This window comes from Leopardus geoffroyi, chromosome B3 (genome assembly GCF_018350155.1).
Source record: "Leopardus geoffroyi isolate Oge1 chromosome B3, O.geoffroyi_Oge1_pat1.0, whole genome shotgun sequence".
Taxonomy (NCBI): domain Eukaryota; kingdom Metazoa; phylum Chordata; class Mammalia; order Carnivora; family Felidae; genus Leopardus; species Leopardus geoffroyi.
Genome location: NC_059337.1, coordinates 31,712,801 through 31,740,219, shown reverse-complemented (window position 1 = coordinate 31,740,219; position 27,419 = coordinate 31,712,801). Strand labels below are relative to the sequence as shown.

At 57.2% G+C, this 27,419-nt stretch overlaps 1 protein-coding gene and 2 long non-coding RNA genes across 11 annotated transcripts in view; 2 read left to right on the top strand and 1 right to left on the bottom strand.

Annotated features, from left to right (window-relative positions):
- The window catches only part of ARID3B (AT-rich interaction domain 3B), a 58,494-nt gene extending 49,151 nt beyond the window's left edge, over positions 1-9,343 (top strand). For 2 of the 7 annotated variants that reach the window (XM_045449096.1, XM_045449091.1), the window contains exons 5-9: positions 1,504-1,687; positions 2,775-3,055; positions 3,140-3,412; positions 4,806-4,904; positions 6,788-9,343. In XM_045449096.1, the coding sequence (XP_045305052.1) occupies positions 1,504-1,687; positions 2,775-3,055; positions 3,140-3,412; positions 4,806-4,904; positions 6,788-6,945 (995 nt within the window). In that variant the 3' untranslated portion in view covers positions 6,946-9,343. Of the gene's footprint in view, positions 1-1,503; positions 1,688-2,774; positions 3,413-4,802; positions 4,905-6,787 lie in introns of all 7 variants that reach the window. The other 5 variants (XM_045449095.1, XM_045449090.1, XM_045449092.1 and 2 more) reach the window with 4 other exon arrangements.
- A 3,308-nt stretch (positions 9,344-12,651) lies between these two features.
- Positions 12,652-27,054, top strand: LOC123582716. Of its 2 annotated transcripts, XR_006704524.1 has the most exons (4): positions 12,652-12,817; positions 19,636-20,177; positions 23,313-24,119; positions 26,943-27,054. It is a non-coding gene; the product is annotated as an uncharacterized LOC123582716 (long non-coding RNA). The 2 variants fall into 2 exon arrangements; XR_006704525.1 differs by lacking the exon at positions 26,943-27,054 and having other exon boundaries at positions 20,042-20,177; positions 23,313-23,415.
- Positions 20,816-26,975, bottom strand: LOC123582715. 2 transcript variants are annotated; one of them, XR_006704523.1, is made up of 4 exons: positions 26,875-26,975; positions 25,015-25,135; positions 21,657-23,435; positions 20,816-20,839 (listed from the first exon to the last, which is right to left on the bottom strand). It is a non-coding gene; the product is annotated as an uncharacterized LOC123582715 (long non-coding RNA). The 2 variants fall into 2 exon arrangements; XR_006704522.1 differs by lacking the exon at positions 20,816-20,839 and having other exon boundaries at positions 21,195-21,830; positions 23,306-23,435.
- Positions 27,055-27,419: the final 365 nt, after the last annotated feature.

Sequence of the window (27,419 nt, the reverse complement as noted above, 5' to 3'; positions counted from 1 at the left end):
AACTCTCCTGGGCCATGAGTGTGCTTCAGCAGACAGGCCTCCCGAAGGACGTGGACCTTAGCCCTGTCCTTCCAGGAGACCAGTTCTGCCATACCAGGCTCTCGTGTTTACGTCCGGAATCAGGTTCACTGTCGAGAACACAGGGAGAAAAAGTGAACCAACACAAACTATGTGTCTTGGCAGTGTCCCCACAGTCCTCTGCATATTTTACCTGTGAATCTTTGGATCTAACACCATGACCCCTTTGTTTTGACCCGCTAAGGACCAGCTGATCAAGACAAAAGTTCTTCCAGACCTCCTGCCCCCTCCCCACACTTAGAAAAGAGGCCTGGTGCTGCCACCCAGCTCCACATACATGTTCATGCTCAGGCTGTTTGCTCTTCGTGCCTCTAGCTTGCATTATCCTGTAAAAGAGTTGATGAGGCCAGTGTTTCAGGGCTAGGAAGAAAATGGCATTCCTTGAGGGGAAAGAAGCAGGAAGAGCTGAAATAAACAGCACTTCTCGAAAATCAAGCTGGCTCACCGTCCACTAGGCAGGCAGTGAGACCTCAGTAAGACTGGGGCAGTGGGAGGGGGCCAAGGCAGAGGAGAGCAGCCTGTGTACAGTAAAAGGAGTTTGCCATCAAAAGGCAACAAGTCTCATACCCTGCCCTGGATGGTGACCCTTCCCTGCGGAATTCTCCCCTCTGACCTCCAGATCATTAATCCTGAGGCTGCCAAATGACAGTCATCCATCACGCCTCCTGACGAGCATCCCAGCCGCCTGTGAAAGGACCCCAGCCCCGCCCTCCCTGCCGTCCCCTGGTGCTCATTAGTGGGCCTTCCTGCCTGGTGCCAGGTTTCCTAATCAAGTCCCTGGCTCCTCTCACTTCCCTTCGGGGCCAGTGGCGGAAGCTGCTCTGACCCTCCCTCTTGCAGAGGCCAGGGAGGGGGTGGAGTGATTAGTGGGGAGAGAACCACTGAGTGGCTTTTTATCCCCCTGGAGACTTGTCTGTCCAGCGGCTCCTTTGACTTGGTGGGGACACAGGAGAGAAAACATTTCTCCATCCTGCCACAGGAGAGGGGGAAGCAGGCAGTATGCAAATGAAAACACTGTTATAAAGTGCATGTAGAGCTACAAAAGAGACACCCAGGGAGCTGTGCAGGTGGGTGGTGGGACAGCCGAGTGGCTTCTGAAGGCTCGAGAGGAATGTGAGTGGCCACATCATTAGGAAAAAATCTGGACTCATCTTGGTAGCCAAGAAAATAAAAATAAAGGGAAAACATACCCAGAAAGACTAATGTCTTAAGCAAGACCACAAAGCCTGTGAGATGGACCTGTCTGCTCATCCCAAGGAGAACTGGCAGCTAGTCTGTCTGATAGCTTCCAGCTTTGGGAGTTGGAGTCAGATTAAAGCAGATTTGTGAACATATTTCTAACTCAGCAAAAGGCGGGCACATGGATATGTCTTCTTTCTCTGCTTGATAACACGACTCTCTGTTTCTCTATTTGGACAATCACAGGGACTCCCATCAACCGAATCCCCATCATGGCCAAGCAGATCCTGGACCTATATATGCTGTATAAGCTGGTGACGGAGAAGGGGGGCCTGGTGGAGATCATCAACAAAAAAATCTGGCGGGAGATCACCAAAGGCCTGAACCTGCCCACATCGATCACCAGCGCCGCCTTTACCCTGAGGACCCAGTGAGTGGCCAGGGCCCTAGGGAAAGGAAGCTGAGGCCGGAGAACAGGGATGTTTTAACCTAGAGGAGAGGAAGGAAGGAAGGAAATTCCACTGTACAGTGAGCAAGATGAGAGGAATTCCCAATGCAGCCAGGAACTTTCTGAGAGGAGTCCCTCTCTAGACCTAAGTAAGGATGAGAGCCACCATTTCCCAAGTATGTTCCTAGGCTACTTTGCCATTCTCTTTCTTTCGGGCCTCACCATTCACTCCGTGAAGTAGGTGTTATGCCATTTTTCAGAAAACAAAAACTGAGTCTCAGAGATCATAGTTGAGCTGAGATTCACCCCTGGGCTTCTGGCCCCGCATCCACTCCTTCCAGGACATCGTCTCCCCCACGCACCCCCACCCTAAGCCTTAGCCCTTCCTACCTGACATTCTGCGCTCCCGGCCACAGAGGACCAGGATGTGGGACCCGTTTTTGCAACCATGTGAACTGATTCCGAGGGTAACAGGAGCAGGGGAACCAAGAGTAGCCTGAGGGGCATCGATTCTTTGGAGCATGCTGGATGTTGCTCTCTAAAGAATATGGAATGAGCATCTGTGAGTCAGTACGTCATAGCCTTGTTGAGAAGTGGGAGGGCTTTATCTTTGGAACTCTTCCAGCAGGAGTCGGGGACAGCACTGTAACCAGTACAGCGGTCATTCTCTTGAGGCTCTTGGGACATCTGATGCAAGGATGGACAGCACTTCCGGGTCCACGCACAGTGGGACAAATCACTCCAATCCGAGCAGCATGACTCAGAATGGTTAGGACGTCCCAGGAGCCAGGAAGACATTGCAAAACCTTTCTCCCAGGGTACTAACACAGCACCAAAACACACATGAAACATGAGTGGAGATGTGCTTTATTTCCCTGAAAGAATGGTGCCTCTGAGTGGAGCAGAGATCAGGACAGGGTTGAGTAGCAGCTGGCGGGCTCTGGACCTTTCTCTTCTGCCAAGTGACCCTGTGTCCTAGAGGCCTGCCCCACAGAGACCCAGAAACTTACACTGGGCGGCGTCTGGAGCCGTTTTGGATTATTCTCCTCACTTGCTTCCTCTCCTCCAGGTACATGAAGTATCTCTATGCCTACGAGTGTGAGAAAAAAGCCTTGAGCTCCCCGGCCGAGCTCCAGGCAGCCATCGACGGCAACCGGCGGGAGGGCCGGCGGCCCAGCTACAGCTCCTCCCTCTTTGGCTACTCGCCTGCTGCTGCCACTGCTGCCACCGCCGGGGCCCCCGCCCTGCTCTCCCCACCCAAGATCCGCTTCCCCATCCTCGGGCTGGGCTCCAGCAGTGGCGCCAATGCCAGCAGCCCTCGGATATCCCCAGCAACCACTCTCAGGAAAGGTCTGCAGGGGCCAGGGAGGGGGGGGGAGGAGGGAGGCAGGGAGGGAGTGGGAGAGCCCGTCGTCAGGTGCGAGGTCTGTGCAGCTCTGGTGCCTTTGCCAGGTGATGGAGTCCCAGTGACGACGGTGCCTGTGCCAAACCGCCTGGCTGTGCCCGTGACCTTGGCAGGCCAGCAGGCCGGGCCCCGGACGGCCGCGCTGGAGCAGCTGCGGGAGCGGCTGGAGTCAGGGGAGCCCCCGGAGAAGAAGGCCTCCCGGCTGTCGGAGGAAGAGCAGCGCCTGGTGCAGCAGGCCTTCCAGCGCAGCCTGTTGAGCATGGCGCGCCAGCTGCCCATGAAGATCAGGATCAATGGCAGGGGTGAGCACCTCCTCCGACTCCGCTCTCCACTCCCTGCCCTCCTGCTGAGGGCCCTCCTCCCGGCTCCACTGGGCCCACCACGCCCCAGGACTGGGGTGGGGGCCCCTCCGGGTTCTGCCCTCCGGGTACCCGGAAGGGTCTCAAGGCCAGAAAGCCACAAGGGGCTTTACCTTCACCAAGCTGACTAAAAACTGCCGCAGGCAGTGCCCTGTTCTCTGTCAGAAAAGAAAAGCATTTGTTCAAGGGGGAGGAGCCAGAGACCTTCGGGCACAGCTGCTGTGTTTCTCTTCCTCGCCAGCCTTTTGATCTGTCTAAATTAAAGGGCTCAGCCTTCACCCTGGTACCTCCCCGGATGTAGATCTGGGCGGAAGATGGCATCTCCATTCTGAGCCTCCAGGAGCCTCCGGGAGGGGCCAGGCTGCCTGTGACCCTTACAGAGGAAAGAGGAAATACCAGTTTGGCAGCATAATTGACACCTTTCCCTTCCCTTCCTCATTTTTCAGGTGCCCTACCTTCTGGACTCCTGAATCACACACTCCATGCCCCTTGTTCCTTTCTCCTCTCCCCCCACCCCCCACATTTTCTTGGCCATTCTTGCCCCGATTCTGTCTCAGAACAAACTTCAGCCAGCATGTGGTGGGACGTCAGGTGTGAAGGGGGCTGTGTGCATTCGAGGGCAGCACTCCCTGCCCCACTGTCCCCAGGTGAGGAGCAGGACGCTGGGGGCGACAGCCCAGACGGCAGGGCTCTGCTCTGTTACCTGCACAAGCCAGACACTAATAGCAAAGCAGCTCACCCGGAAGAAGTACTTGGTTGCGTGATGAAAGGGCAGAGTGTAGGGTGAACCAGGCAGAGCCAGAGCCTACAGTTCTCTGCAGACCCCAGGTGGTCAGGTGGAGATGGGTGCCAGGTGCCGGGCCACATGCTGGGCAGATAGACCCTCTACGTGAGGACCATCCAGCCCGGTTAAGGGCAAGAAGAGGTTAAGGGCAAGTCCTCAGAGGCAGGGACTGGGGCTTGCTGGTCTCTGGTTCCCCAGCCTGATGGATAGTGGATGCTTAGTTAGCATTTGCTGAAACACTGAAAGTGGCAGTGCACAGCTGTGAGCCAAGGTCAGTCTTTGCAGCCTGTGATCCCTTTCGTGGGAGAACAGAGGGAATGGGGGAAGTGAGTGGCTAAGCAGGGAACAGAGAAAGCCAGCGATAGGACCTTGGCAAGCCTGGGTTCTCCTGCTGCCTGACCTTACGCTCAGGGGAAGGTTATCCAGATACTTTCTAGAACAGTGGGAGGCCTCGCCTGCTCTGGTCAGTCCAGGAGAGTGGGAGAGCCTCGGAGAGGACACTGCAGTGTTGGAAGTCCTAATCAGGCCCACTGTCTCCCTTGTCCCTAGCAGAAGACAGAACAGAGGCCTCGGCCGCAGCGCTGAACCTGGCCACAGGCAGCATCGGGAGCATCAACATGTCCGTGGACATCGATGGCACCACCTACGCAGGTGAGGCTCTGGGAGCCCCGAGGGAGGCCCACAGCCAGGGCCCCTCCTGTCACCCTCCCATCTGAACAGCTTCCCAGGGGTGGCTCTCTTGTATGTAGTCTCGAGGTTCCAAAGGTTAAGTGGTTTTTCCAGACTGGGAGAGGCTGAGGATTGCCAGCAGGATGAGGGATCCTCCCCCACCTTCAGCAGAATGGTGGAAACCCTTCATCTAACCCTTTTGGACCAACGGTTGACTCGCTAATTGCACCCGTCACTTAAGCGCGAAGCGTCATAATCCCGTCCGTGCCCATGCCTTAAACATCGCGTTTGCTGTCATGGACCTGTGGCACACAGGGCTCCTTTGAATGGTTCGGCTCCACTCTCCCTAGACATTGCCTGTCGTTCCCTTTCTTTAAAATGGACCAAGGAGTGACACGCAGGCAAAGGAATCTGAGTGCAGCAGGAATCCGCCTGTTTTTACGATTCCGCCCTTTAAAGTTATTGCTCTCAGTCTACTTGGGCAGTAGTTTGTTGGCTGGTTGGGTTAGCATCTCTACCAAGTCTTTTCAATTGCTGGAAACCAGTCCTTTTCCCGCTCCCATTTCTTTGGTTTAGGGATGAGTTTGGGAACAAGCCCCACCAAGTCTTACTAGTAAGCACAGCTTGCTGAGTGGGGGCCAGAGAGCCCGAGGGGTCCAGAGGAGGGGCTTTAAAGGTACACCTTCCATCAAACTGGTGCTCCTGTTCTGGCAGCGCCACCCTGCTGGCCTCACGCTCTGGCTCTGCCGGCCACCAGCTGCCAGCATCAGGGTTGCAGCCAGGGAAGGGACGGAGTTCCTGGAAGCAGCCTACAGAGAAGCAGCGATGCCACATCACCTTGCCGGTCACTGGTGCTTTGGAGGCCACATTGAGAAGTCGCAGCCTGACACAGGGGGCCTCTCGAGACCAGGCGAGACAACAGGCAGGGCCTAGGTGCCCTTTGCCATCTGGTGGTGCTTGATGGTCTAAGAGGATTGGGGGCTGGGGTGGGTCCACGGAGAAAGCAGGGAAGGACGAGATCAGTGTCTGGAAAGTGGGAGATAACGCCTCCTCACAACATGGGGAGCAGTCAGAAGGGAGGTGAAGGCACCCCAGACCTCACCTGCATCACCCTTGTCCCACCTGTGCCCTTTCTTGGTGGGCGTGCACGTCGCACAGGCCAGGAACTGGGAAGTCGTTCCCAAGAGCCCCTCACCTCTGTCCTCACCCCCAGAGCTGACAGACCCCGCTCCTCTGCTCTCTCCCCTTTTCTGCCACCCCACAGCCCCGCTGCCCTGGTTTGGGCCTCTTTCCTTGTGGGCCTCTGTCGCCCCTGTTCCTCCCAGCCCCGTGGAGAGCATTTTAAAACCCATATCTTATCGTGTCCCTCCCCTTCCTAAAAGCTCCAGGGCCTTCACGACCCACGCAGGGTAAAACCTGCCTCCTAAGAGGCACACAGGCCTCCCTTCCCTCATCTTCCCATCTGTCCAGCCTCACCTGCCATGCCAGCCTCCAACACATTGCCACCTCCCTGCTCCGGCTCTTCCTTTGGCCGCTCTTTCTGATAGCCCAGGCATGCTCTCCCCCCGAGCCTTTCCTGACCAGCTTGCCCCTGCCTTCCACCACCTTCTCTTTGTTCCCACAAGCCCCTGGAGGAGGGAGCAGTGCTCACAGAGCACTGGTTACATCTCCTCAAAAATCACGGTTTACGTTTCTGCCCCCTGGCCAGCCTGTCAGCACCTGAGGCCGGACGGTATTCAGGACTCTGGTCAGCGGCTAGCACGGTGTCTGGAACGGAGCCTTATACAGGGCTGGACACCCGTAGCGGGGACAGAGTGCAGCTGCCCGAGACTCTTTGCTCATGCTCGTTCCCCCCTCTCCCCCAGGTGTGCTGTTTGCCCAGAAGCCCGTGGTCCACCTCATCGCAGGGTCTGCCGCCCAGAGCATGGGCGGCAGCGGCAGCGGCAGCTCTCACTGCTCAGCCAGTCCTACCTCGTCCCGGGGCACCCCCAGCGCCGAGCCCTCCACCAGCTGGTCCCTCTGAGGGGCAGGACCCAGCTCCCCGTGCCCCGCTCTCCTGTCGAGAGTGAAGGAGGTTGATGCACAGAATTTACCTCATCTCACGGAGCCCACATCAAACACCATGTGGCCAGATGTTGAGAGTTTGGACATGTCCGTCTGTCCGGGCTCCGTTCGGGTCCTGCTGTACTCTGGGGACAGGGAGAGGCTGCAGGGGCAGGACAGGGCAGCGTTGTCCAATCAGGGATTGTGCTGGAGAACTGGGCGGGGTCTGTGGGCAGCCAGCTTCCTCCGGGGTTCCCAGGCCACCTCCCGTCCCGGGCACAGTGTATCGACAATCTGTAAGCCGGCACAGGGCTGGAGGCCCTCCAGAGCCCTTCCCCTTAATTTATTTCCCTTCCCCTGCTTTCTGCCATGACCCTGGGGTCACTGGCCTCTTCCCCTGCTCAGCCCTTCAGTCTTTAACTCCCATGTTGGGGCTGCTAGGGGCCAAGACAATGCCTTCATGGCCTTTCTCCGCTGAGCATGGGATGGGGCCCTCCTACCCACCTCACCTACCATGTTTGGTTCCAGGGGTGTGGGTCCCTCATATTCAAGTCTTGAAGCTATCCTCAGGGCCCCATGTCCCTCTTTTAATGGTCCCAAGAAAGGGCACATGAGGGCAGTCCTCAGGCCCCAGAGCTTACTGGGTACCTGCTGAGGGAGAGGCAGAGCCTCAGGGGGCTGCCCAGGCAGGCCCTGGCACCCGCTTTCACACTGACCCTTTTCTGGCCCTCCCAGACCTCACGCTCTCACTCGCCCTTTTGGCCACCTCTCCCAGGAATAGCCCACTTGTCCCTCGGGCCCTCCCTTCTCATGGGGTCACCTCAGCCCCAGCATCCCCAAACCTGCTGATGTCAGGTTCATTGAAATACCTCAGATTTGTAATTGTTGATGTTTGATTCTTCAGGAAGTATTTGCATCTCATATCTTTTTTATATGTGTTTTGCTGACTTTTTTGTTTTTAATTTTTATTGTTGTTATTGTAGCACCAAAGAAATGAAAGCAGATCACCCCTAAAGCCGAGCAAACCTTTGGTACCCCAGCCCCTCCGGCCCTTCGCTAAGACCCCAGTGACGAGGCGGGGAGGCAGGCAGGGCAGATGACTCAGGGATCACGGTGGCCAGGGAGGCGGTGAAGCGAGAGGCCCTTGCTCATGCAGGTCAGGTCCAGAAACCACACGGTTCTGAAGATGGTTCCTGACCCATTTGCTGCCAGAGCAGGGCTGGTCCCACACCCCTACCCCCAGTTCCCCAGGGTGGGGACAGAATGGCTCCCCTTCACTCAGCATTGCCACCTCAGGGCAGGGGCAGGCCGGGGAGGCCCTGGGCCTTGTAGAGGCCTTGTAGAGCCGTCCCAGGGATAAGGGGATGCCGTGAGTTCCGTCCTCCCTTGGGCCCCTGGGCTGGAGCAGGCCGCTCCCGTGTTGGGAAGATGGGGTGATTGTCACACCAGGCTCATCTCTGGTTGAGTCTGCCCTGCAGAGCTCACAGAACACCGCTCACTGTGACGTCATCTGGCTGTGGTGGTGACAGGCCACGCTGGCATGAGCTGTCACACAGCTAGCATTCGGCCCTGTCTGTGAAAGGAAAGGGAAATCAAAAGCTGGAGCACAAAACAGCTCCCTCAGCCTGGTAAGCTGCACTCTGCCGAACGCATCTTCTCACTCCCTCCCCAGCCTTCCACACACTTACACACACACACACACACACACACACACAGCCCCACCCAGCGGGGTCTGACCCTCTTCTGGCCTCAGGAGCCTTCCCGCCTTACCCACCAGGTAAGCGCAGGCGGTGGGAAGAGAAGAGTGTCTGGGATCCGGTGCCAGGAAGGGCCCGGTTGGCTGGCGCTGGGCCCACTTGAAAGTGTCGCAACATTTGGCCAGTGTGTCTTTCTCAGGGGTTTGGTCACGAAGGATGGACTCTTTTAGCCGGAGGACACAGGGACAGTGCACTGTGGCTTTCTGGTCATTGGATCCTCTCCCCTTCCCCAGGCAGCTTGCCCAGCCAGCTTTGCCCTCTCAGCAAACCCTTGCTGCCCTCGAGGACAACAGCAGGGTCTCAGCCCGGAAGCCCAAGAGTCAGGGATGCCAGCAGGTGCCCCAGGAGCGGGGCCCTGGGCAAGAGAAGCTTTCCCTGAAGGTGCAGTCCTGAAGGCCACAGGGCAGGCAGTGGGCCGGGGCCGCTTCGTCCCCACCCCTCCCTCCCCTCCCCATCTGTGTACTCTGACCAGGAAAATGTGCTAGCACATGGGTAGCCTAGGCAGTGGATAAATACCTCAGACGTCCTCTTGCAGCAAGTGTCTGTATATGTTGTGGTTATTTTCTATCTTACATGTTCTCGAATGTTTATATTTCAATAAACCTCTACCTCTTCACACAAGCAGGTCTCTCGGATGCTTTCAGTGACCCTCCCAGTGGGCAGTGATCAGGATGAGGGAGTGGTGAGAGCCTTGAGAGTAGAGAGGACCCGCTCCTCTGGATCCCTGGGTTTTCCTGAACCTTCTGCCCTTTACTGCTTATCCATTCTCCAGAGTGCTCACTCTCAGCCTGTTTCTGGCTTGGCAGGAGACCCTAGGTATTGCCTGACCACCAGGACCATCTCCAGTGGTTCCGCATCAGTGTCCTGGCAGGCACAGGGCCAGGGGACTGCCTCCATTTAGCAAGGCTTTTTTTGAGCTCCTGCCGAGTAAGTATGGTCCCCGTGCTTATGGAGCTCACGGTCTTGTTGGGGAGGCACACACAATTATTCAATCAAAAATTGAAATGCAATGTGACTGGGACAGTAGGCCATTGATGGCAGATGGATGCTGGGGCAGCTCACTGGGGCATCTCTGGAAAGCCTCCCAGAGGTGGCGATCTTTCAGCTGGAAGAGTGAGGTTGCCAACTGGAGATGTGAGGAGAAGCATTCTCGGCAGAGAAACTGATCTATGGAAACTTGGTGGCCTCAGAGGACCTGCCCTTGGGGAATTGTGGCCAGGACCTGGAGTTGGAGGGGTGAGGAATTGAGGAAAAGTATGGCTGGGTCCAGGATGGATCCCAGGCTAAGGGATTTGGGTGCCATCCTTTGAGCATCAGGGCACTGCTGACACATTTTAACCAGGACCTAGGCTTAAAAAGAGGCTTTTCTGGAAGTGTGATCTGGAGTCAGGAGACATTCTGGACATTAGACCTCTGGGATGCCACCGCTGGAACTCGGGCCTGGACCCAGAGTGCCCAGCCTTTTTTTTCCACCATGATGCACCTCCTATGGCTACAACCCAGTTTTGGTGAAACCAAGAGAAGTGGGCAGAGAGGAAAAGCACTGGGGATTTGTAATTGCCTTCCTCCACAACAACAACGCCCCTCCCCAGTCTGTGCAGTCCTCTGAGGCAGGCAAATTCAGACCCCTTTGCCATTCTGAAGTGCTAGCAAACGAGAGTGACCTTGGGACAGGCTTGAGCCTCTCACTGGTCTCTAAACACCTTTTGAAAGAAAGGACCAGTCCTTTAGTTCTCTACACCCAACGTGGGCTCAAACCCCCCAATCCGGAGATGAAGAGTCACATGCTCCACTGACAAAGCCAGCCAGGCACCGCTAGCCCTTAGTACTTTAATAACTGGTAACCAGTAGTTGGTATCACACCTCACAGCTTCCTGTGACTCAGCAGGGGGCCCACGAGGGTGTCGGGGAGGTGAGGAGAAGCAGGGTCTAGAGACCTCTGAGGCGGAAACGGTGCATCGTGACTGCAGGGGGTGGTGCGAGGAGAAAAGCTCCTGACGGACGTGGAGAATCTAGGAAGAACAAGGCACCAGGCCGCTGCAATTCCTTCCCGTTTCAGTTTAACAAGACCTATAGGAGAATATCTTCCAAGACCTCGAGAAAAGGAAGGATTTCTCCAACTAGACCCTCCAAAAGAGTTTATCAAAAGATCCTGGTATTTTGGGATACCTGGGTGGCTCAGTCAGTGAAGCATCTGACTCGATTTCAGCTCAGGTCATCATCTCACAGGTTCATGAGTTTGAGCCCCACATCCGGCTGTGTGCTGACAGTGTGAAGCCTGCTTGGGATTCTGTCTCCCCCTCTCTGCCCCTTCCCCCTCAAAATAGGTAGATACAGGTTTTGGGGGCACCTGGGTGGCTCAGTTGGTTAAGCTTCGGACTCTTGATTTCGGCTCAGGTCATGATCACACGGGTTGGTGAGATCGAGCTCTGCATTGGGCTGTGTGCTGACAGCTTGGAGCCTGCTTGGGATTCTCTCTCTCTCTCTCTCTCTCTCTCTCTCTCTCTCTCTGCCCCTCCCCCGCTCATGTTCTCACATTCTCTCACTCAAAATAAATGAACAGGAAAAAAAAAAAAAAGAAGAAGATACTGGTATTTAGAAAGACACACTGGGAGAGTCCCCTGGATGGCTCAATTGGTTATACATCCAACTCTTGACTTTGGCTCAGGTCATGATCTCACGGTTAGTGAGTTTGAGCCCTGTGTTGGACTCTGCACTGATGGCACGGAGCCTGCTTTGGGTTCTCTCTCCCTCTCTCTCTGCCCCTCCCCTGCTTGTGCTCTCTCTCTCTAAATAAACTTAAAAAAAAAAAAAAGGAAAAAAAATAGATACTTGCAACATAAAACTAACAGCCAGAGTGTGTGTGTGTGTGTGTGTGTGTGTGTGTGTGTGTTAATGCTTATTGTTAAAAGCAAAAAGGGGCGGGGGGGTTGGAAGAGGGGGCCAAGTCACGAACAGCTGTTTTGCAGAAGAGGAAATACGAATGGCTGGAACTCGCTGGGGCCAGGGAAATGCACAGAAAACCATTCCACATCATCAGATTGGCACACACTTTGGTCTTACAATACCAGGTCTTGGCAAGGATGGGGAGCAATGGGAACTCTTGGAGACTGCTAGGGGAATGTAAATCAGTCTAACCACTTTGGAAAACACTTGGGCATTACCAAGTGGCACATGCAATTCTCCTAGGTTTGTACCCCAGAGGAACTGCACGTGTGCTCTAGGAGACCTGACAGCACTTAGCTATGAAACTATCGATTTCTGAACACTGGTGTGGGCCAGGTGCTGTTTTAAGTTCTCTGTGTTAATTCCTTGGATTCTCTACACATATGAGATGGGACTATGATTCCCATTTTACAGATGAGGAAACCGAGGAACAGAGAAGTTGAGTAGCCTGAGTTCCTATAGCTAGTGAGAAGAGCTGTAGGGGTTCTAATTCGGTAGCTACGGAGTCCAGAGTCTGCCCTCCCAGCAAGTACTAAGCATTCTATACACGCTTATTTCCACTCCACCCACACCCCTATGAGGCAGTAACTTCGTTCATTTTACAGATGCAAAAACTGAAAAGCAGAAATGTGCTCGAGGTCACATATCTAGTGAATGGCAGGGCTGGGAATGGACTCCAATCAGCTGCCCTAAACTCTCCTGCATGTGCCTCCCTTCAGTGAGGGGCAGGGGCGACCCAGCCCGGTGAAGGAAGCAGAAGTTGGAGGGGGTGTCTGGTCGTCCCAAGTCTCTGTTCCGCCCATGTCCCCCTTGCTGTGCAGTCGGGAGTCACCTGACAGTCCTGAGAGGCTCCAAGATTCTCCTGGACCAGCCTTCCCGGCTCCGCGCCACGCCGCAACCTCCCCCCACCTCATTGGCCAGGACTGGCCACGTGCCCTCCGTATAGCCAATGGGGGGGAGGGGGCGGGGCGCGAGAGGGAAACCCTGACGCCTCCTGCACCTTCTGGGAGTCTCCGCCCTGAAAAGGGGAGTTGGTGGCTTGCGGCTTCTGAGAGATCGGAATCACTCCTGGAGGGAAAGGAAGAAGGAACCGACCAGAAAAGCAGGACCGGGACGAGTGGAGACCTTGCTGCGCTTGGAGACAGAGAGGTACCGTCTCTCGGGGGGGGGGGGGGGGGGGGACACGCCATCTGTGCCAGGAAGCAAACAGGAGCCGGCCTGAGGGAGTGAGCGGCTGGAGGGTAGGTGCCCGGCCTGAAGGGAGGGCCCTCCGGGGAGGGCAGCGCCCTGGTTTGGAGCGCACTGGGGATGCGCCCTGGCAGGGGTCCCAAACCACTCATCTCATGTGAGCAGAAAGGAGAAGAATTTATTTTCGGAGTCTGGGGGAGCCCAAGGACAGCGGGGCGTGGGACTGGCCTTGGCAAGTGCTGCCCTTGGAAGGTACTCCTTTCCTTCTGAAGACCAGCTCACCATGCTGCCCAGGCCACAGAGCAACGTGAGATGACCATCCTAAAGGTCAAGTTTATGTCTTCTCCATACAAGAGACCTCCTGGGATGAGCTAAAGTGTCTCCATCCCAATTCCACGTCCTGGGACCTGTCGTCTCCATTTGCCCTCACTAAAACCCAGCTTTTGACACCATGAAAAACAGGGAAGTTAACAGTTCCCAAGTTTTCTGTGTCCAGTCTTCAGCCCCGAGAGACTACGATTTTGTCTCAAGTCCAGTGATCAGGACAGGGCCACTGGCTCTGTTGGGCTCAGGACCCAGTGCTGGACCCATCAGCTGGGAACTCTGCAGCTCCCACAGCAGCTGTGTGAATGGCAGGGAGGGCAGAGAACATTTTGCAGGAGACGATGCTGGAGAAACAATCTGAGAGCTGTTCTGTCCTTCCATCCTGCCAGGGTCCTCCTCTGCCAAACTCTGCTTAAGTCAGTAGATGGAGGGAATGTTCAGTGACAGAGTTGAGGGAGGTTCTGGAAGCACGTGGCCCAGCTGACGGAGCTCTGTAGGGGAAGGAAGTACACAGCAGGGTGGGGAGGGAAGTTCAGAAGGAGAAAAATGGCCAGATAACCTCAAGGGGGACAACTCTAAGCCAGCCTTGCCTGTGGCCATCAAAGATGGCCATTGTATCAAGCTCAGAAACGAGAAACTACCTTTCTGGAACAGGTTAAGGGACCAGGGGGCTTAGCTGCCGTTTTGCTGTGTGACTTTGGGCACATTACTGCCTTGTCTGGGCAAGTTCCCTGTGAAATAGGGACTATAGAGTGATGTGAGGCACAAATGTATCAGAACTCACTTTGAAAAGTCTAAAGCCCAATACCCAAGGCCTTCACCAGTAAGACAGAAGGTTTGTGGTCATCATTGTGCTGGGACAGGGCAGTGAATGGACCAACCAAGCCCCACAAGGACCTCAGCACCCCACTGGCCACTCTCTGCCCAGATCTACTTCTAGCCACAGGGTCCCCCTGGGAAAGGGCAGGTGGCCTCGTCCACTAAAAGTCAAGAACCTTGTACTGACATGGGCATTTCAGGCCCTATTTCAGGCAGGGGACAGGGAGGCTTCTGACTGCAGCCACCTATGACAGGTCCCCTGTCTCAGGACTGACAGAAACCCTAGCGGGGGGGGGGGGGGTGCTCCACTCTCCCCAGGGAGTCCTTGCCCACCCTTGGTTCTTGAAGCCTGACAGTCTGCTGTCAGCTCACTGGGGGCAAAGGGCTGACCTCGGTCTCTTGTACAGCAGAGCGAGGCTATAAACCTGGACCCTGGTGGCTCTGGGCCTCAGTGTGCACAACACCTTTCTCCTCCAGCTAGGGCACTGCCCCAAGTGCCAACGTTTCTCAGATGCTCCTCTCCTCCATGGTTCTTGGGCTATGGCTGACACCTGGGGACAAATGAAGCAGAAGCTGACCCCACAGAGGGCAGAGAGGCAGGGTAGGTAACCAGGTATGGAGTAGTTCCGGTTCTATCCAGGGAAAGGGAGGCCAGCTGAGGAATCCATTCAGAATCGCCAAAGGCCCACGCTGGAAGGAACTTGTGGGCCTCTGTCTCCCCCCACTCTGGCTTGCAGATGGGGAAACAAAGGCAGAGAGAGAAACAGGGTCTGGGTCACACAGGGAGGCAGGGGTTACTCTGCCTGTTCCTCTAGGGAATCCTCAGGTGTCACCTTCAGGGGTTGAGAGATGGCTGGAGGCTCCCGCCCACCCAGTGCTAGAGCCCTCGATGCTCAGAGCTACACCAGCTCCTCTCCCTGGGGACACAGTTCTCAGCCTGAGGGTCGGAACTCTTGGAGTCTCCCAGGTCCCACTGGCAGATGTGACCCCATTCTCTAGGGGTCCCCAGAGAGAAGCTCAGGCAAAAGATAGAAGTCCGCACCCCATCAAGCTCCTCCACACAGGGTCATAAAGATGAGGACCTGCGTCAAGGTGAAATGGTATTCAAGCCTAAAGCAGGAGCTGTTCCAGGCCGTGGAACGTGCTATATTGTCCATCACTGGCAGCCCACTTTGTCTCCTGAATGTATTAAGTGCAAATAATGCCTCATTGATAGAATACCGGACAAATAGACTTTGCGACTAAAGCCCTATAGGCAGGTGGTCTTGGGCCCACCTCCATGGTTTTATGACTTTAGTACCGACTCACTCTAACTGGACCCCAGGTATAGGGAAACTCAGGGCCACCGGCCAGGCGCACTGTCTCATGTAATCCTCACATCATCCTTTGAGATAGGTACGATAGGCAGTATCCCCCCTTTTACAGAAGAGCAAACTGAGGCCCAGAGAAGGCAGACTTGCTCACGCTCGCTGAGCTGGTCAGTGGTGGAGGTGACTTGAGCATAAGAAGGCCACTCTCCTTCCATCCATGACCCCAGGCCCAGGAACCCAGAGGTCCTAATCCCTGTGCCTCCAGAGCCCACCCAGCCATGCCCCCTCCTGCTTCTTCCTCGTGTTCCGCTCCTCCGAGAGAATAAGGCAGACCAGGAGATACATCAAGTTCCAGGCCTGGCAGCGTCCCCCCTGGGATTCTCTTAGCACGTCCCTAAATGCCCTCTCCCATCTACCCCCAAATCCTCACGGGAAGGGGAAGAGCTGTGAGGGTCTCTGTGAAGGAAGGTGGTTTCTCCCCACAGAGCCCCTCAGATCCGGGTGCCCCTCACTCCATGGTCCTCACTTTTCCGCCAGCTCCTGCTCAGAGCCCTCAGCTGCTTCCAGCCTCAGCTTCTCAGCAAGCCTCTCTGCCACCTTGGGGAGGAAGGCAGAAAGACAGCACATTGTAGGGCCCGGGCTCTCCTGGGGGCAGTGCGAGGTTGGGAGGGATTTGACTGAGTCCGGGGAGGGCAGGTCAGTGGCACCGGGGACTGGGCACAGGGGACCGTGCCTCCCCCCTCACTGGGGCATGCAGGCCTGGCAGAGGCACAGAGGTGGAGGGATGCTGAGCACCTGGTTCTCGGCACCTCCGGGGCCGGCTGGTGAGCCTCCAGCTCTGGGTCCTGGATTTTCTGGAGCCCGGCTCGCCTCTGGGCCAGCTCCAAGCCTGCCTCCTTCAGGGAAGTCTGGGAATGGGGGGAGAGTCTGAGAGGGAGTCAGTCACTGGCTCCTACCCTGATCTGGTGCTTCAGGACATCGCCCACCCTGGTTCTCGTGGGGGCCTGCCTGGGACTCTGCCTTGACCCAAACAAGGGGCATAATAGCTGTCGGGCAGGGAGAGGCAGGTAGAACAGCACTTGGAGGAGGGAGCAGGACAGCCTCTGCCTCTCCACACCGTACAGGTGACTACAAATTCCCCTGAATACAAAAATATGAATGGGTGATACTCCTTCAGTGCTCCCTATGGGGCTACGCTGCTCAGCCCAAGGGCTCCCCGAGGGCAGGCCAGGTCTCCAAACCCTCTCCATCTCCAGATCGTCCCCTGTCTCCCTGCATGGGGTCCCTGTGCACTTAGCCCTCGTGCACTTGCTTTGCATTGATTGGTGAGCCTGCCCTGCGTGCCTGGGCTCCTCCCAGGGCCACCCTGCAATAGTACAAGGTCAGGGCCGCCTGGGGCTCCAGCCTAGAGTGGGTCTAGGCTCTGCTCTTGGCCCTCAGTGAAAACACCCTGATCCTGACTCACGGGCTCCAACAACTTAGGCACCTCCCCTCCCCACCTTCACCTCCCTGGGGGCCCTTGGTCTCAGCTCCTCCCACCCCTGGTCACAAGGGCCCAGTGTGGGATCAGAGCCTTGTCCTCTGCTTGGGAGGCCCTGTCTCTAGCCCTGCCCCCACCTTGATCTGAGGGAGGGCAGCCAGCACCCCAAGCTAGCTCTCACCTCCTGTGGGGGCTGGAGCAGCTCCCGCCCTGCCTGCCCGTGAGCTCTCCCCTCCGCCTCTGGTGGGGCCCACGCTCGACACTCCTCTGGCTCCTCTGTGGTCCTTGGCTCTGGCAGCTCCTGGGGTCTGGTGGGGACAGCAAGACCTGTACCTTCATCCCCACCCCATTCTAACATCATTAGCCCAACCAAGGCGAATGGGCCACTCGGCTGGGGCATCGGCCTAGTTCTTAAAAGCTGGAGAGAGTGAGACCCAGGGACAGTAACCCAGTGGGTACACCGAACAGGGTCATAGGACCAATGAGGATCAGAACCCCTGAGTACTGCCAACACCACTCCCAGTGTACAGATGGAGACCTGAGCCAAAACAGCAAGGGCCACCAGGCCACCATCCCATCTGTGTCCTTTGGAACCCAGCTGCCTGAGAGGCCCAGGGAAGATGCCACAGTGGCCTTCCTCACAGGCTGTGTCTGGAGGCCGAGGGAGTGGGCTTGACTGGTGCCCACTCAGTAGGTGGCAGTCTGGTCCCCAGACTTCCACAGGGTGGGGAGCCCACCCTCCGCGTGCAGACTCTGAGAGCTTGCCTGGGGGCCCTGCTGGGGGAAGAGGGTGGGCGGCTAGGACTCTGGGACTGCTGGCCTCCCTTCTAGGCTGGCTGAACTGTCCAGGTTCTCGTCCTTGTTCTGGGGCGTGAGCAGGCCCAGGCCTCGCTGACCCGAGGGCACCTGGACCTGCGGGTTCCGGTGTTAGCTGCGCCCAAAGTCCTAGAGCTCCCCGGCATCCAGCTCAGCCAGGAGTGCAAGGCTCTTGTCCACTTGTGGACAGACGGGCTGCCCAGGGCCCCACAGCCCCGCCCCTGAGCCCCTGGGTACGACAGGGGCCAGGGCAGGGAGTTTGGGACTCTTTGGGACAGGGAAGCTGAGACCTCTTGAGGGGAAGTGGCTGGTAACTGGCAGAGCCTGGGTCTCCCACTCTTTTGCACCAGGTCCCTGATCTCGGGTTTGGGAAAGACTCTAGGGTCATCAGGAAGGGCTCCTTGGGGGCCCCGATCCCAGGTGGGCAGCCCCAGGGCTGCCCCAGCCTCGGGCAGCCTCCAGCTCCTCGCCACCTGCCACTTCTACATCCTGGCAGCCACCTGGCTGTTTTCCTTCTCCAGAGTCTGCATCTTGCTCTGTCGCCGGCCATACAGAGGGCGGCCCTCACCCCATCTTCTCATGCCCACAAACACTCACACACGCTTGTGTGTGATCTCCATCCTGGCCCCTCGCCTGCCTCTCCCACCCGGATGCGGACAGGCTGCCTGGGGGCTCACTAAACAGTGCCCACCCCTCCTCACAGCGGCCCCTCCTGTGGCCCCTCCAGCCTTTCTGCAGCTGTGTCAGGGCCTTGGGGCTAAATGAGGGGAAAGAGAAGACGGAACAGCTGGGTCCCCGATATCCCAAGTCCTACCCAACCCACCCGACAGGAAGGTAGCAGGATGCAAATTGGGAGGTATAAGCTATGTTTGTGTTCTAACCCCTAGTACATCAGAATGTGACCTTAGAGATAAGGTCTTTACAGAGGTAATTGGAGAGAGCTCTGATCTCATCTGGCTGGTGTTCTTACAAAAGGGAAATTTGGACACAAACATGCACAGGGAGAGCACCCTGTGCATATGGAGGCAGAGGCTGGGGTGATGCGTCCGCAAGCCAAGGAACATCGGGGACTGCCAGCAGCCACCAGAAGCCCGGGGAGAGGCAGGAACAGAATCCCCCCCTCAGGGGGAACCACCCCTGCGGCATCTGGAGCTCAGACTTCCAGCCTCCAGAGCCGTGAGACAGGAAGTATCTGCTGCCGAAGCCCCCTGGTTTGTGGTACTTTGTTCTGGCAGCCCTGGCAGACTGCCAGAGGGCGAGTGACATGGAGCCCCAGTGGATACCCGGTTGGAAAAGGGGATTTTCGCCTCCAAGCGGCCACGCCAGCAAGCAGCATGAAGTGCGTAGTTAACAGGAGCGAACATTTCCTGGCTGCATGCCGACACTGCTCTGAGCCTTCTACATGCGTGTCCAGTTTACCCCTCTTAGCGGATGGGGGAGAACCGTAACTGTTCTTGGTTTTGGGGTTTCTTCCTTACAGATGAGGCCCAGAGAGGTAGAGTAACTTGCCCGAGGTCACATAGCAAGTACACTGCGGAGGCAGGATTGGAGCCCAGTACTCCGGCTCTGGGGCCCACGGTCTTAACCACTGATCTGGGGACAGTGCAGAGCACAGAATCCTGGGCTGTTGCAGAGGAAGAGAGACTGAGATAGAGACCGGGAGAGGGTCAGGGTGGAAGGAGCTTGAGGTTGGGGATGAGACTGTAGGTGGAGAGCGCCGGAGGCCCCGGGAGCCCCTCGCACCCTCCTGCCAGCCAGATGTTGCCCAGTTTCCCTGAGAGCCCCGGGCCCTGCTCCCCAGAGGACCCCTGCCCACGGCCCAGGGTGGAATTCTAGATCACCCTCCCTGGACAGGCGCAGGGCCTGGGGCACCACTTGCTCACAGAAGGTGAGTCCAGGCCGGGCCTCCCTGGGGACTGGGGAGAGAGAAATGGCCTGGGCAGTCCCCGAGAAGCAAAGGACTGGAAGGCCCTCCGGTTGGGGCCCAAACTGACACTGGTTTACGGGTCATTTGCATGTTGCTTTCGCAGGGCTCGCTCCGCACCACTTCCTTCCCGGCACCTGAATCTGCCCAGAGGTCCCAGCCCTCAGTCACCACGCTTTCTCGCCGGCGTTGTCCGCCTGCAGGCCCCCGTCCTGACTGGGGTGCACACCCCATAAAGAGTAGTGTCTCTCCAGGCCCTGAGGAGACAACCTCCAACCCACAGAGGTCTGGGTTGATAAACAGACAAAAACTGAGATTTCTTTCTGTACAAATGTGCAGTTGCAGACAATCACTGCAAATCTGCTTCCTTGAGGAGCTAACAGCCCCCTCGGAGCAAAGCTCTGGACCCCAGTTTGAGACACCGATTTAGACCAACTCTACCTTTCGTGAGGCTCAAGGCCAGCTAAGCACTGCTGCTGAGACCCGCTCTCACGCTCCTTCATCTCACGCAGACGAGCCCCACTGCGGCAGAGCAGGACCCCCCTCCTGGGTCCCTGCAGCTCCACATCCCTGGGCCTCCAGGCCGCCTCCTTGCTGACTCTGTCTGTGTCCGTGTGCGCACATCTGGGAACATGTGCGTGTCTCTGGGTGAGTGTCTCGCGTGTATCCTGGTGGGGGGGAGGGAGTGTCCACCAGTCTATCTGCTTGTGCATGTACACGTTTGCTCTAGACACTAAGGGAGGACACTGGCTGGGAGGAGGCCGTCACCAAACTGGACTCGAAGTCTGGTGGACACGGCCCGGGACACCCAAGCCCTTGCCCTGGCCCCTGTCCCACCATTCACCCCCTTGCCCTCTCTACTCCTCATCTGGGTCAGGGACTGTTCTCACTCTGCCACCTCCACATCTGTCCTCTCTGGGCCTCTGCATGTGCCCCTCTCTCTTGCTGAAGTGCCCTTCATTCTTTCACTGAGGATGCCCAGTTCATCCTTCAGGGATGGTTCAGAGGCTCAGAAACCCCTTCAATCAGGAGGATTTACCTATCTGCTGCCCCCCTCCCCAACTCCTACAACGCCTTTCCCCTCATCAGGCATATATATTTTTTTAATGTTTTTTTTTAATGTTTATTTTTGAGAGAGAAAGAGTGTGAGCAGGGGAGGGGCAGAGAGAGAGGGAACCACAGAATCTGAAGCAGGTTCCAGGCTCCACGCTGTCAGCACAGAGCCCAATGCGGGGCTCGAACTCACAAACCATGAGATCACGACCTGAGCCGAAGTTGGATGCTCAACCGACTGAGCCACCCAGGTGCCCCTAAAAAAATTTTTTTAATGTTTATTTTTGAGAGAGAGAGAGAGAGAGAGAGCGTGAGTGGGGGGAGGGTCAAAGAGAGAGGGAGACACAGAATCTTAAGCCGCCTCCAGGCTCTGAGCTGTCAACACAGAGCCCAACGCGGGGCTCAAACTCACGGACTGCGAGATCATGACCTGAGCTGAAGTTGGACGCTTAACCAGTTGAGCCACCCCGGCGCCCCAGACATATATTTTTAAATGTTGATGTATTTATTTTTGAGAGAGGAAGAGAGAGAGCAAGCAGGGGAGAGGCAGAGAGAGAGAGAGAGAGAGAATCCCAAGCAGGCTCCGTGCTGTCAGCATAGAGCCTGACGTGGGGCTTGAACTCACAAACCATGATCATGACCTGAGCCGAAACCAAGAATCAGATGCTCAACCAACTGAGCCACCAAGGTGCCCCTCTCCTCATCAGACGTATTAAATTGTAATTGCCAACTTGATGACTGTGTGGCCCCAAACCATAAGCTTTTGGGGACGAGGAGTGGTCTGATCTGACTTTGGTTCTCCTGCACACAGAAGAGGGCCAGACATGTAGTAGACGTTCAGGGAAGGTATGCTGGATGAACGGGGGGGATGGAAAGAAGGATGGATGGGTGGGTGGGTGGAGCGTAATGAGGAAGAAGCAGGAGAAAGGAAGGAAGTGTAGGATAAAGCTAGTGGGCAGCCTAAGAGCAGAAAGACACTAAATGGCTCGCAGTAGGAAAGACTGGGCAGTGGGGAAGAGAACGAGGAGAGGGGGCACGTGGGGAGAGAGAGGAAGGTGGGCAGAGAGCACCCACCTGGGGAGACCAGGCCTCGGTCTCTGTCTGGGGTCTCTGCAGTTCTTTAAATTTCAAGGCAACTATCACCTGGTGCCAGCATGCCTTCCAGCACTCAGCCACCTTCTCTTGAAGCCTGGGATGTGATTCTTCCTTTTCCAGCTCTTTCCTTAGGGGCACTGGTACCTCCTGGACCTAGAGTGTGCTAGTAGAAATGGACACAGTATGGGCCCCAGATCGCCCCCAACCCATTTTCAATGGTTTCTTTCCAAGTTGCATGGACGTCCTCACGGTGTCTTACTGGCTGGGATGGGGACTGGGGCAGAGACGCCTCCTCTGTGGTCCCTACACACACAGAGCCCTCTGTCCTGGGCACTTCCACTCCCAAGCATCCTGACTTGAGCCCAGCAGCTAAGGTCATCTTGCCTCCCCCCAGCCTGGCCCTGGGCCAGCAGGAAAGGTTTGGCCGTACGTGGCAGAGACAGGACTTGTGGAAGCAGAAAGATTTCCCCCGTGCTCCCCTAAAAGGGCCAGAATGGGACACCCAGGAGTGTTAATACCCAGGGAAGGGAATCTGGGAATTTGGCCACATGATTCAGGATTTGGGGACAGAGGCTGGCCCACCTCCTGCCCACAGGGCCATCTCACCCAGTGTGAGACGATCTGAGGGTGAGCCTGAGTGGCTACTTGCCAGGCCTCCGGGGGGCACCCCCAGTGCTGCTCACCACACCACCCTCTCCGCACGCAGCCCTGGTGCTCTGCCCCCGGGGCCTGCACGGGGCCCTCTGACACCGTATGTGCTCTCCTAGAGGCTGTGGAGACCAGCCTCTAGGCTGCTCTAAGCAGACCACTGGTCACCGGGGGTTCTGCCCAGCTCTTCTGAGAGTCTCCTGTTCACTTGTGAAGACCCCCCTTCTCCCCACTCATGGCTCGGCCTCCACCAGGACTGTGGGGCTCACCTGGCTGGGATCGGTCTGCTCAGGCTAGCCACCAGGCCTTTACCCTCTCCCAGAGCCCTTTTTTCCCTCATCCTCTGGGACTCAACTCTTCCAAGAGGCCTCCTCTGACCTCCCCAGCCCCCAAGGGACTTCTCCAAACCCCAAGCTTTCAATCTGGACCAGACGGGTTAAGGCAGGCTGCGTACCACCAAAGGGCGCTTTCTGGGGCCACAGTGGGAACGGTGCACGCTGGAGTTGCGTTGTGTGGAGGCCCTGCTCCAATCTGTCCCTCCTGGGCATTCCCTTTTCCATGGTGTCCCTAGGCCCCTCACCCAACTTTGGAATCCCCAAGGTCAGGGCCTAGAATCCCCTGGTTCTTTGCCCCCCTGGTATAGGTGGGCACAGGCTGGCTCAGCTGGTGCCCTGGATTCCCTGAGGGGGGGGGGGGTGCGGGGCGCGATCCTGCCAGCTGTCTTGGGCCACCTGACCCAAGGATCAACAGCTGCTCCTGCAGGAAGGCCATATCCTGAGCCTGGGCAGGGGTCTCGGCTGCCCCCATCAAGACGTCATCCGGGCCCTAAAGTGCCCGGGCCCTGTCCCCATCGCAGCTCAGCTCCTGGCCCTGCAGGCCTGACACCAGCATCTCCTGCAGGTACATTCGGTCCAGGATCCTGAGGTCTCCTCACAGCCTCCAGACCACACTGTCTGGAGCCTGAACAAATTCTTCCCTACCTTCTAGGCTTTGTTTTCCCATCTGGACCTGGAGGGGAGTAGGCCGAGTGATGGCAGCGTCTTCCCAAATGTTGACGGGGAGGGAACTGAACAGAAATCTTCGCACTGCCCTCCTCTGCCAGCTGCTGCTCTAAGAATGAAGACCAAAGAATGAAGTAGAAGGCAGGGCCGGTATTCAGCGCCCTGCCAGGCACCCCCTTAGAGAAGGGCTCTGGCCCACGGGGCCCTTGGCTCCTCTGGTCCAAACACGGCTGGGCTTTTTCCATTTCCGTCTGCAGTAGCACGATCTTGCCCATCCTCTGCCACCATGCCCTTCACCCATAACTGGGCACCCTGACCTGTCTTGTGTGTCCCGGTCTGGCCTCCACTCCTGTCTCTGGGATCCCTGCAGCTGGTGCCTCTCCTGTGCCAGGTGGGCCAGGGAGCTTTCCACCTGTTGCCAGGAGGGCTGAAGGCAGCACAGAGCCCCTGCAGAGGGCCATCCCTGTCCCCAGGCATGGCAGTGTCTGTAGATTTTGATAAAGCAGGCAGACTCCACAAGGCCCACAGACTCCACCACTGTGATAAGCCCCACCAAGGGCCCGGCTGCTAGCCCAGCACAGACCCGAGTCCTGGCTTGTACGCCTGGGACTGTGCCCCACAGCTCTGAGGGGCTGCTGTTACCACTATAGGCTCCAGACACGTAACCCTCCACCTCCAGCTGGACCTGAGACAGCACTCCTCCACACTAGCTGCTGATGGCTTTGGAGCTCCAGCAAAAGGAGTAGGGATGCTATCATGGAATGCTAGAGAGCTGGGAGGCAGGAGCAGACAGGTGGGTCCCCAGGGTCACCCCCAGCATGGTAGGGAGCAGGAGCTCTAGGAGGGTCAGCTGTGGGCTGAGACCCCCGGTGACTAAAAGCTTAGGAGCCTAGGCCATCATAGTGTGGTGCTGCCCACACGGGGCAGGGGTTCTGGGGGCCTCCCCTAGAATCTTCAACTTGCATGAACCTTCACCTTCCTCACTCCCTGGGGATTGCAGCTTTCGCCAGGAGCAACTGGGCCTTGGAAATTTTTCTATCCACTGAGCTGAAACCAGCTGCCTCCCTCCCTCTGACTCTCTGGCTGGGGGGTGGGTGGGTGTCACAGGGACCCTGGCCCTTCCTTTGCCTCCAATCCAGTGCCCCCAGCCACACCAGATAATGCGCTGCACACCTCCAGGGGCGCCATCACAGAAATGACACTATTCACAGAAGCTCTGTTGGGGACTCGATTCCTGTTTGGATGCCCCAGACCTTGACAAGCCTTCCTGAGAACCTGACCCCAGATGTGGGCAACCAGCCCAGAGCATTCTAGAGCTCTCGGCCTGGGAAGAGGATTTTGTAGCTCAGGGGTGCTCCCTGGGCCTGCAGATAAGCAAGGAAGACCAGGGAGAGAAGGACGGGAACCTCACTATGTGCCCCAGAGTGAGGAGCTCACACAGGGCCCTGCAGAGTCCCAGCTCGCATCCCTGCATCTGCGGTGCCTGTACTCGCTCAATAGGGCCTCCAGCGCCGTCCACAGGTGGTCAGCCAACACTGCCAGCTGCGCTCTGCCAGCCATACCCGCAGGTCCTTCTCTGACGGCCTCCAGTCCTGCTCCAGGGCTCTGTCTGAGCACCTGCCAGGAAAGAGGAGCCCAGCCTCGGCTTGGGCCTCAGGGGCTGCTGTGCCTACCTTCCCCACACTCACTTGCACCCTTCAGTGGGGCTTGGTAAGCAGGCACAGTCCAGTGGCCAGAAGTGACGGGAGTGCCAGGGAGAGCAGAAGGGGCCAGGCATCAGGTCCACGGGGCTCTGCTTCAGTGTGGGTCCTGAGAGCAGGACAGATGGGAAGCCCTGGAGTTGGGGCAGTCCTGCCTTCCCAGAGCATCAGCTTCTGAGACCCCTCTTCAGACATGGAAACTGAGGCCCCGGGGCTGAACATGCACCTAAACCTGTCAACCCCAACCACTTGGCCTCGACTTTTCCCTGATGATTCAGACTACAAATAAACACCAGCCTCAGCCCCCCTGAAGTTTTCCGTTCCAACAGCTTCTATGAGCCGTGATGCTGACCACGGCCTGGCCACTTGCTAAACAACCAAGCTCATCTGGCGCTCTCCATCTTGGGCAGGGGGAGCTGAAGCTCAGAAGGGCTCACCCATTGCCCCAAGGTCATGAAGAGAGTCCACTGTGAACTGGGCCCACACTCCCCCACCCCTGCTGCTCCCCTTCCCAGTGTGGGAGTCTGGAAATGGCAGGGGACAGGGGAACATCTGGGGGACATGGTAGTTTAGCTCTAATGTAGGGGTCAGAGCCCTTAAGCCAAATTACTGCTTCAGTGCCCTCTTTGGCTTCTATAGCCTCAGCTATAAGGTGGGGGCCCTGAGCCCTAGGCCCCACCAGTTTGGTTAAGGGGCCTCATGGGGTTGATAGCGGCTGCACACTCCACTTGTCCTTATGCCCACCCACTTCACCTCCAGGGTTTGGGCTTCAGAATCCTAGCACTGTCTCTCTACCCACACCCCTGGGCACCAGGCACCATGCCCCAGCTCTGTGCAGGCACAGGGAGAAGGTGCTCACTGAGGACAGCGTCACTGGGCTGAGCTCCCCCACCCCCTAAGTGACTTGCTCACTCCTCACATTCCCAGACCCGCCCCTGTTCAGGATGGCACTACCACCCACCAGCCCTCTCCCCTCAGACACCTTGCCGCTCTCCTCTCCCGTCTCCAGACCCACATTCTTGCAGCCCCTCCGGAGCTGTCTCTCCACATTTCCTCTCCAAAATGGACCATGAGGACTGGCCACCGCCCCACTCTCCCAGGCACTGGGGACCACCCACAACTCCCCTCCGGCTGGGTGCTCTGTCTTCCCACTAAAAACAGGCGCTCCCCACGGTAGCCCCCAGCGCCCCCTGAGAACCCGAACTCTGCCTGGCTTGGTCGTGGAAGGGCTCGTGGTCTGCCGGAGTAGGGAATGGCACAGACCAGATGTTGAACTTGCAGAGCCTGTGCAGAGGAAGGCACGGCCCTCAGTGCTGTGGGAGCGCAGGGAAGGGGAGCCTGACTCCCCCTTGGAGCACCCAGGAAGGTTTTCCAGACAGGTGACCCTACAGCCGAGGCTCAAAGATGAATTAACAGCCCCAGAGAAGACAAAGATGGATGTGGTAGTCAGGGTGGGCAGGACAAGGAGGGGATCAGAGGAGCTGGGGCCTGGAGGGGGCAGCACGCTGAACTAGGAGCCCAGCAGGGCAAAAGGGACATCAAGAGGGGCAAGAGTTGCTGGGGGTGTCAGGTGGCTGGCAGCACGGCACAAGGCAGGGGCATTTCCCTGGGGCCTTTGAACCAGGCTGCAGTTCTCAGCCCACATGGAAAAAGACTTTGTGCGCACAAGGGTAGAGGCCTGGGGAAAGAGGCTGGTCCTTGAAGGTCCAGAGGATGTGGAACAAGGTTCCTGGAAAGGCATGGAGCAAGGCTCCTGGAGACGACCCACTCGCTTGAGCTCCCCAGGGGAGTTCCCAAAATCTCAGCCTTGGAGGGATGAGGTGAGAGGGTTGGGGGTGGGAGAGCTACCTTTACTTCCTTCACCTCAGGTCAGATCTTTTTCCAAGTGCCTGATACTCTGCCTCTTTTTCTTCTAGGTGTGATTTCTTTCAGGAACAAAAAGACAAACCCTAATGAAAAAAATGAAGCTCTGATGGTAGAATCTGAGGCACGGACAGCTACTGAACTGCAGATTTTGGAGTAGGGGCTGGGAGATGGCTCCTGTTCCATTTCAGAAAATGAGATTGGCTTCCTTACTGGGAGGCAGGGCTCCTGGGTTCCTAATATGGAAAGGGATGGTGGGAAGATGGGCCGGCTTAACCCTTAAGAACCTGGCTCCCAGGGCAGGGCTGGAGACGGGAGTTCCCCTCTCAGCTCCTCCACCCTCAGCTGCCCACGCGGTCCTGGCTTCCAGAAGCCTTGGAAACCGCGGGCAACGCGACGCGGTGCGGGGAGGAGACACAGAGTCCATTCACCTCGTGTGAGTGGATGAAACCCCAGATGAAAGCAGGCTGGTGTGGCCGCGGCCTGTGGCCAAGCACGGGGGCCGGGCAAGAATGGCAACTCATTGCCTC